Here is a 9,766-nt window from a genome sequence, read left to right as displayed (position 1 = left end):
CCTATCTATACCTTGTGGCTAATAGCCACTGATGGACCTCTGCTCCATATGCTTATCTAATTCCCTTTTGAAGCCGTCCATGCTTGTAGCCGCCACCACTTCCTGTGGCAGTGAATTCCATGTGTTAATCACTCTTTGGGTGAAGAAGTACTTCCTTTTATCCGTTCTAACCCGACCGTACTTCTTTGAAGAAACACTGCAAGACTAACAGATTCCCCTGAAGGAAGTCTGTTCGCGAAATGTGTGGGGAATTCTGGGAATTTGGTAATATATTTTTACTTATTTTGCGCCACTGACCTTGGCCTTATTTTTATCTCATATTACAAGAAGACAAGAATCCATGGAAAAGACAATAGTGCTAAGAAAAGTTGAAGGCACCCGGGAGGAAAGAAAGGAAACCAGGAAGACCCAACATGAGATGAATTGACTCAATCAAGGAAGCCAGGGGCCTCGGTTTGCAAGACCTGCTTAATTAACAGATTTTACATAGGCTGCAGAATTCCATTTGACAAGTTCAGATAGCTGTTTCCTAAAGCGGAGCAATAAGCAAAAACAGACCTGCAAATGTCTTAATCCTAGTTCTTCATGCCGTATAAGACAGAGCCATACCAACCAACTCAAGAGGCACTTTTCCCATGCCAACACCCTGCTCTTTTATTTATTCAATTTAAAATCCTAAGCTACGAGTGGAACGTTACCACATTAGGACTTTTGGTGCTCACATAACATCAAATAATGTCGGAAGAGCCATGTTTTAAAACCAGCTTCCTCACCATAGTTTTCTGAGCACGGACAGCATCACAAAAGATGTCAGGAACTGAGCATGGAAAGGGGGACAGAATCGACTAGACAGAACTTTTCCCAAGAGTGACTCTAAAATAACTCACACTTTCAGCATCTCGATGGTAACCGGAAGCGACCTTGTCCTGCCAACGGAGCCGTTTTCCTCAAAGGGGCCTTTGTTTTCAAAAAGCAGCGAGTGGGCCCTGTGCGACCCTTCCCCCGGTGGGGTCGCTGGCAGGGGGCTCGTCAAAGCCTGCTGGATGAGGATGTGCAGAGGGAGCTGGGGCAGCCGGGGAGGCACATGGGGCTCTCCAAAGCCCTGCTCGGCCGCCCTCCTGGCCGCCTCCAGACTTGAGACCCCATCCTGGTGGGCCTCCGTCAGCTGTTCGGGGGAAAGTGGGAGGCCTGCCTCATGGATGGAAGCAGGCAGTGGAACGTAGTGGGGTTCGGGAGGAATGTGAGCAGGTGGAGGGGGCGACGGAGAGGGTGGCGGTTGAGGTGACAGGTGCCCTGGGATCGAGGAAAGGCAATGGGACGATGGCACGATCCTGTCGCTGGGCGACTTGGGGGCAGCGGCCATTTCGAGCGATGACGACATGTTCAACGGGATGCCTCTTTTTGGAGGCAAAGGCGGAGAAGGTTTCAAGCCACTACTGATCGCGTGAGACAACTCAACTAGAAAGAGAGGAGAGATTATTGCCGTTATATTTGGGTAGAGCAGACATCCTTATCCATAGACAGGGTTTAGGAAGGTATGCAGGCTGGTAATTCAAACAAGGTAGGTTTTACACAAGCCTTAGATGCTCACCCTGTGGAAAAGAACCCACTTGGTGCTTGTGAGCAAATAACCAAAAGAGTACATGGACTAAAGAACACCAGTGAGGTCCGGGTGCAGTGGCTACAATGTACTAGGCTCTGGTTCAAACTTTTGATGTTACAGAATTGCTAGGCAGTCTAAGTGCAATCTTGAACAGAGCTATACCTTTCTAAGCTCATTGACTTCAAGGGTATAACTCTGTTTAGGACAGCCCTATGGGTACGCCACAGGCTCCCCTATCTAACCCTACCAAATCTGAAACCACCAACACAGGGGATTGCAATAGTAAGCGCTGGATTTGTGGTTGTTTTTCCATATAATGACTGCTAATGGCAGTAACTTCCCAGAAATTCCTGCCATCAATACGGAGGTTAGGTAGGCAGTTTCTGCTGGCAGCCAGTGCTTTCTTTTTGGCCCAGGGTGTTTATGGTGGTGTGTGTCATGTTTTTCCCACCTTCATCTGGATTTAACAGAGCTGCCATAAACCCCTGCTGTTACTGCATTTGGCCCCTCTGCAGACACTAAGCCTTCATGTGCATGTGCAGGAAAATGAAGGCGGTATAATGTTGGTAGTGGCAGAATGGATTGCAGCACCACTCCAGACTACAGGTGGCAGATCTGAGTTTTTAACGCTCCTTCGCATAAGGCTCTATGCAAGTAGGGAATTAACACAGCAGTGAGAAAGCATCTATCCCTTCTCTCTGCTTGCTGCACTAATCTCCTGCTTGCAGGGAGTTTGTAATGTACAGAACACTCCAAAATGTGAACTCTTTATCTGTAGCGCAACATGGCACAGCTCTCCTACCACCACCACATTTTACTATTTTATTATTCATTTCATTTATACCCCACTTTTCTCCCCAATGAGGACCCAAAGCAGCTTCTCTCCTCCTCTGTATTATCCTCACAACAATCCTGTGAGGTGGGCTAGGCTGAGAGTGTGCTAGTGGCCCAAGGTCACCCAGGGAGCTGCCATGGCAGAGTGGGGACTTGAACCTGGGTCTCTCAAGTCCTAGTCTGACATTTCAGCCTTTGCACCATATTGGCTCTCTCTGCTGTCTTATTCCCTCCTTGTCCTCTTGCACTTATCAAACTACAGCTAACACAAAACAGATAATGAACCATCCGGACTAAGCCCAGAGGAAGAGAAGGGGGAAGATGACCCTGCGGGACCACAAGGCCCATGCTTAAGTAAGGTTCCTGGGCCAGCGGTCAGCACAACAGGTCTATAACAACTAGATGGAAGGAGCTTCAACACAGTGTCAACCTTGATTGCAGGAATGTGTAATAAGGGTAAGTAACACTTGTAGTGACACAGAGCTCCTTGTCGTTTAGAAGGTAGCCATGGTTTTGGCTTCATAGATCTGGGGAGGGGGCCAACATTAAGTAGCTCCTGCATATTTCTTCTTCCTGCCAACTCAACCTCTGCTAGCATCTTAACATTGCCTGTTTCAGGTGGCTGACTGGAACTGGGAGCTCCTCGATATCTTAGCTGTCACGAGTGTTTGGCTTCACAACAGTTCCTTCTGCAAGGGCCCTTACAGTGTGCCATGTGTCTTCCCACGCCTCGGCTGAGTAATCTTTTACATTTTAAATCTCAGCAGCAGTTTGGGAGTCCTCCTTGTTTGTTTCAAGCAGGAGGTTCTGTATGAGAAAATCTGCAAATACGCACATTTGCAACCAGCGGGACGAGAGGGTGCAATGCCCTGGCCAACCACAAGAGGAAGCGACAACAAAAAACATAGCAGGTTCCCTGTAGGCAAAGACCTGGTGCGTGTTTCATGCTTCAAATTTCCTAACTCTCCTCTCACAGATCAAGGGCCAAATATTTCTGATGGTTCTCACTGACCCTGGCAACCACAGGCATCCCACCTGGGAGGTATTTCTCCTGCTATTCTCTTCGCCTTGTCTAAACGTGACCTGTTCCTAACTCAGAAACAGAGCTGGGATCCAGCAACTGCCAGCGACATGCACTCCCATGAATACAACTAAGCAGCTGAACAGGGACCTCGGCTTCCCTTAACACACACACACACACACACACACACACTCTGGGCCTCCGCGTCAAGGCATGACGACATTAAACCTTCCCACGCTTTATGGGTACAAAATTAGCTATGCTGCTCCCAAGACCACGCAGTGCTCTGGCGTTTATAAACTTGCAAACCATCTGCGAAGCCTTGTGGAGGATGTCCTGCACAACGGTCTTGGCTAGGATGAGCTCAGGTCCCTCCCAAGCAACTTTGAGAGCCAGCATGGCGTAGGGGTTAAAGTGCCAGACTAAGATCTGGGTGACCGTGGGTGTCGTGGAAGCTTGCCAGGTGACCTTGGGCCAGTCACACACTTTCAGCCCAGCCTACCTCACAGGGATCTTGTGAGGATGAAAATGGAGGAGAGGAGAACAATGTCAGCCACTCTGAGCTCTACTGGGGAGAAAGGAAGGATATAAAGGAATTAAATAATATGAACCTTCCTGTGCTACCCTCTACATACACACACACACACACACACACACACACTTAAGGAGAAGATTCCCCAACGTACGGGAAGGCTAGGGAGAGACATCAGTCTGTTACAATGCTCACACAGTGCTTGGGTGTCTTAAGAACTAGTAGATATACTGTGGCATACGTTTTGGAGACTAAAGACATTTTCTCAGGTGTTGACATTAGGATTGCCAGCTCTCAGTTGGGAAATTCCTGGGGATTGTACAGATGGAGCCTGGAAAGTGTGGGCTTTGTGGAGGGGAGGGATTTTTCAGCAGTGCATAATGCCAGAGAGACTGACTTCCAAAGCAGCCATTTTATCCAGGGGAACTGATCTCCATCCGCTTGGGACCAGCTGTAATTCCAGGAGATCTCCAGCTGCCACCCGGAGGTTGGCAACCCTAGCTGACATGGTTAATATTGTCAGATGTGGGCAAAATAGGCTTCAGTCCCCAAAAAGCTTATAAGAATGTATTTGATGTTTATATTCTGTTGGGTTGTTTCGGTTATACCCAATCACTCTCCACACCTCTGGCGTTCTCATGTAGCATCATTCCTCCCACCCCCAATATTCCTGCCCCAGCTGCTGCCTTCTTTTCTGTTCCTTTTTACTTATACCTTCCCCTTAGATGGTCATGCAGCGGGGCCTGGAGGAGCTCAACAGAGTAGAATTTGCCTGGTTTGTCCCAAACAAACAAAAAAGGAACGCTACGCTTCCTGTCTTAAGCCCAAGCTTGGGAGCAAAGTGGCAAAATCTCCTGCAGGCTTCCCACTGTGGATTCTCAGCAGGTGTGCAGAAACAGGTGGGGGATCCCCAGATCTGGTTACAGCTGAACTCCACCTCCTTCCCACACCTTCAAACCCACAGGTGTTGCAAGGCTCCACCCTACAGGCCAGGAACACTAAGAAGAATTGTCTTGACATCAGTGACATTCACTCCCCCCTTCTCCATTGGTGTTTCATTTCCAATTTAGTCGAGGTGCACAGTTCAGTTGCTGTAGCAACTTGCAAGATCCCCACCCCACCCCCACCCCGGCAAGCAGCTGCAGCCAGGGTTCCCACCCTCCAGGTGGGAGGTCTCCCAGAATTACAACTGATATCCAGACCAAGAAGACAGGTTCCCCTGGAGGGCACGGCAGTTTTGGAGGGTGGACTCTCTGGCATCACATCCCTGCCGAGCTCCCTCCCCCTTCCCAGGCTCCCTCTCCAAATCTCCAGGGACACCCCAACCAGGAACTGGCAACCCTAAGATGCACCAAGCAGGCCCTCGGCCAGCATGCATGCCAGAGCCCTGTCGTTTGCTCCGGAGCTGTTCCTTCAGTCCCTTTCCCCCTGACTGGAGCTATCTGATCCCATGTCATGAAGCCCCCAGACAGAGAGAGGTTGGTCGGAAGGGATCCCCACCACACCTCAGACCAAACCAACTGGCAAATTGATAAAGCCTGTTTTTGACGCAGAAAGCCACCTTGTAGCCAGGGGCACAAGTGTTCCTGAATCAGCCCATGTGCTTGCGGCAAACACATCTTCCCCCATATCATTGGTCAGAACTACAATAGTGAGAAGAAGCAGGGTTTCCTAGACTTTAAATGCAAGGAGGAGCCTGTGGTGCCTAGGATCTTTCCTGGGAGGCAGTGGTTCCCAGACTGTGGGTCACAACTCACTCACATAAGTGCATCTCTAACCCAGCAGCACCATGGCAGCTTCATCTGTCAAGGTCTGGATTGATTTTATTTACTCCATCTAGGTCCCTTCTTTCTCCTAGTGGGGGCCCAATGCAGCTTACATCACAACAGCCCTGTAAAGTAGACTAGGCTGAGAGTGTGTGATTGGCCTAAGGTTACCAAGCAAGTTAATAGCAGACTTGGGACTCTCATCGGTTTAGTGTAGTGGTTACAAGCACGGATTATAATCTGGGAGAACCGGGTTTGATTCCCCACTCATCCACATACAACTGCTGGTGTGACCTTAGGTCAGTCATAAATTCTTTCAGAGCTGTTCTCCCAAGGGCAGTTCTCAAGACAGCTCTCTCAGCTCCACCTACCTCACAGGGTGTCTGTTGTGGAGAAGAGAAGGGAAAGGAGATTGTAAACTGCTCTGAGAAGCCTTCGGGTATAAATCCAATCTCTTCTTCTTCTTCATATCCTAGTCCACACCAAATGCTCCACTACAGTGGCAGCAGCATTCTTGAGGGTCTTTTGCATCACCTGCTATCAGATCCTTTTAAACTGGACATACTAGGGATCAAACCTGGGACCTTCTGCATGCAGAATGGGTGATTATCACCTGACCCACAACGCCACCCCCTAAGTAGGTACAAAGTTCAGGCTCCTGAGCTGCAGAGGAGACACACACACACACAAGCAGTGGAAAGAGTCACCATATCATCTCCATTCCTTCCCAGTGGCTTGGACTTGCTACCAACCACCAGCAGTGTGAGAAGGGATGGGTATGCAGCCTTTTGCATTCTGGGCACACACTACAAGGTCCCAGAAAAGGCAAAGCTCAGAAGAGAGTCCTGCTTCAGGAAGTTGGAGAAGCACTGCAGGATTATACAGAAATGAGCACTTCTGGCACTGGAAAGGGGTGGAGGAGCTGCCAGGAGTCTCAGAGAGGACATGGCCCAATGGCAGAGCATCTGCCCAGCATGCAGAAGGTCCCAAGTTCAATCTCCAACATCTCCAGTTAAAAGATTCAGGTAACAGGTGATGTGAAATACCTCTGCCTGAGACCTTGGAGAGCCACTGCCAGTCTGAGTAGACAATAATGACGTTAATGGACCAGTAGTCTGTTTCAGTATAAGACACCTTCATGTGTGTTCAAGATACTACTAGGGCAATGGTGTAAGAATACGCAAAGACTCAGCAGCCAGTTAAAGAAACATGTCATCCTGATTTGACCCTGGATGCAGGGAAGGAAAGAAGAACAGGAGGATGAAAGACATATTAAGGAACAGGGCCTTTGAACCATCCTCGCACCCCCGTTTATACCTCGCTGGCCTCTTACACAAACCCCAGTTTAAACAGCAGTAGTGCTATGCTAAACCTCACTCCAAGAAGTCTCCAAAAATACTCAGGAGAGATCAACAGGCTTGGAAGGGTACAGCTCTGCTTAGGACAGCACTGCTAGCCATGCACTGAGAAACATGGCCCTCCAAGGTATTTGCACAACAGGTGTATAGAATGCCTTTTAGCTTCTGGGGCAGCATTTGTGAACAGCTGTTAACAGATGCGACTGCTTTTGAGGTTCTGTTACCTTGTAGGGGGAGTACTACGTCAGATTTCCATTTAATGCTTAACAAAATTCATTCTGGCACGAGCATGCATGAGTCAAAGCTCTCCTAATCAGATGTGCACAGTGTACACCCACAGCAGAAATACTGTAACTTTCGGTATACATATTTCTGCTATGAGTGTATCCTCTCTATGCATATGACTCACGGAAGCTCATGCTGTGATGAATTTTGTTAGTCTGTAACAATGCTGTTGGACTTCTATTTAATTCTGCTGCAACCAAAATCTTTGGGACTTGAAGCCCATCCACTATATACTTTGGGACTTGAAGCCCATCCACTAGATTCCAACACTATATTCCAGCCACCCTGAGCCTGTTAGCGGGGAGGGCGGGGTATAAATTGAATTAATAAAATAAAATAAACATCAAAACAGAATTAAACTCATGCAGTGGCTGAAAAGGCAGACCACACGGCTCTTGCCTTTGGGTGGGGTGTACGTAATCTGTGAACAGACACAGCTGCGTGTACTGTGGTGGCAAGAGCAACAAAGATAACGAGGTAGAAAAGAGCAAGAGTCCAGTGGCACCTTAAAGACTAACAAAGTTTGTGGCAGGGGATGAGCTGCTGTGAAGAAGTGAGCAGTGATGCACAAAGCCTCATAACCTGCCACAAATTCTGGTAGTCTTTAAGGTGTTACTAGACTCCTGCTCTTTTCTACTGCTACAGATAAACACACCCACCCATCTTGATCTATCTCCAAGGTGAAAATAGATACATAAATCGGAGGAAGGTCATTTTTTGGGTGTAAACACCCTTAACCAAGGCCAAGCAAGGGTCCATCAAAGGATAACAGAGGCAGCACTTTGATTAAGCTGCTTCAACTGTATGCACGAAAGAGCAAGCCCACTTACCTATTAAAGGGTTGCTATTCCTATTAACTGGCTTTGGAGGTGGGACGGGGGGCTGCTTGGCAGGGACTGTGTTGGTAGTGCTCGTGAGAGCGGTCGTGTAGGCATTTGTGTAAGCAGAGGGCACAGTCCTGGGGGCCGGGGAAGGAGCGGTGGAATAATTGGCCCCCTTTGCTGCGCTGGTGGCTGCTGCTGTTGTGGAGGAAGGCATAGTCCTTGCAGTGCTGGTAGGGACAAGATCCGGCACATATGTGTCGCTCGCCTCCTGGGAAGTGGGCTGTGACAACGGCCGTTTTGGAGGAAGCAGAGGTTGCCTGGGGGCATGAGATTCAGGATTGGGTGCCGGTTCCGAATTGAGGTGACCACCAGACCATCCTAAAAGAGAAATAAGTAAAAAAATTTCTTTAGTTATGATGGAGATCTCTAAAAGTACCCATCTCAAAAGCAGAAGAGCTAGATTCGAGATACCTGGCATCTGGCAAAGGGAGCTTTGATTCTCAAAAGCTTATACCTTAAAAGTCTCAGCAGTCTCTAAGGTGTTACTGGACTAGACTCTACATTTTATTATTTATTCATTCATTCAATTTATAGCCCGCCCTCCCCGCCAAAGCAGGCTCAGGGCAGCTTACATAAAAGGTTAAAACGCATAAAATAACAATTATAAAACAATCATAAACAATCCGAATATCATAAAGTGCTAGTGACAACAGAACTAGTAATAACAGTATTTCATAGAGATGGCAGAAACAATCATGATGGAATGTTCAAGTGGGATACAGTCTGAGTTGATCAGCTCATCTTGATCTATTTATGCAGCAGGCACAGGCTGCTGCTGGTAGTCCAGGGGAACGACCTTTGGCACTTACCGTGAAGGGTCCTTCTCCTCTGAGGTTAGGAGGACATCTCCATGGGTTATTCCCATCGTTCCTTTAGGGAGGCAGGAAATACTTTTTTCTCCTTCCTGTTGGTGCCTTGGGAATAGCCCTGCCCCTCAGTTCTGGGACTCCATAAGCAGTGAGTATCAACTAAGGCTAACTCCCCTGAGGTAAGCAGGTAAACTTCCAACATTAATGATAGTACTATAAAACAGTAGAACAAGAACACAGAAGAAGAAGAAGAGAACAGCACAGAGAAACACAGGCAAAAGAACGATGATGAAAGCGGGAGGGCCGAGATGTCCTCCTAACCTCAGAGGAGAAGGACCCTTCACGGTAAGTGCCAAAGTCATGGGACCTCCAAAAGCAGTGTCCCTTAAATGGGTGGGTCATCATCGCCAGCCAAAGGGAGAATGTGCTGAAGGACTCTTCTTCCAAATACTGCGGCGGCTGACGCAATTGTGTTTAGCTTGTAGTGACAAATGAAGGTAGATACCGACGTCCAAGTAGCAGCCCTGCAGACCTCCTCGACTGAAGCTCAATTCGTGAACGCCGCATTGGTCGCAGCACTTCTCAAGGAATGGGCCGTGATCCCTTTGGGAATTTCCATTCCCGACGCCTTGTAGGCCTCCGTGATGCATGACATAAGGACTGCGCTGATGGAA

The 9,766-nt window shown here is 48.4% G+C and overlaps 1 protein-coding gene across 1 annotated transcript in view; it reads right to left on the bottom strand.

Annotated features, from left to right (window-relative positions):
* Nucleotides 1-9,766, bottom strand: part of PHACTR4 (phosphatase and actin regulator 4) — a 60,585-nt gene that overhangs the window by 13,121 nt on the left and 37,698 nt on the right. Inside the window, 2 exon segments of the mRNA XM_015409202.1 lie at nucleotides 888-1,458; nucleotides 8,230-8,601. Coding sequence (XP_015264688.1) covers nucleotides 888-1,458; nucleotides 8,230-8,601 — 943 coding nt within the window.

This window comes from Gekko japonicus, unplaced genomic scaffold (genome assembly GCF_001447785.1).
Source record: "Gekko japonicus isolate JY-2015 unplaced genomic scaffold, Gekko_japonicus_V1.1 scaffold167, whole genome shotgun sequence".
Taxonomy (NCBI): Eukaryota; Metazoa; Chordata; class Lepidosauria; order Squamata; family Gekkonidae; genus Gekko; species Gekko japonicus.
The sequence above is the reverse complement of the archived record's forward strand: the minus strand, read 5'-3'. Positions and strand labels throughout refer to the sequence as shown.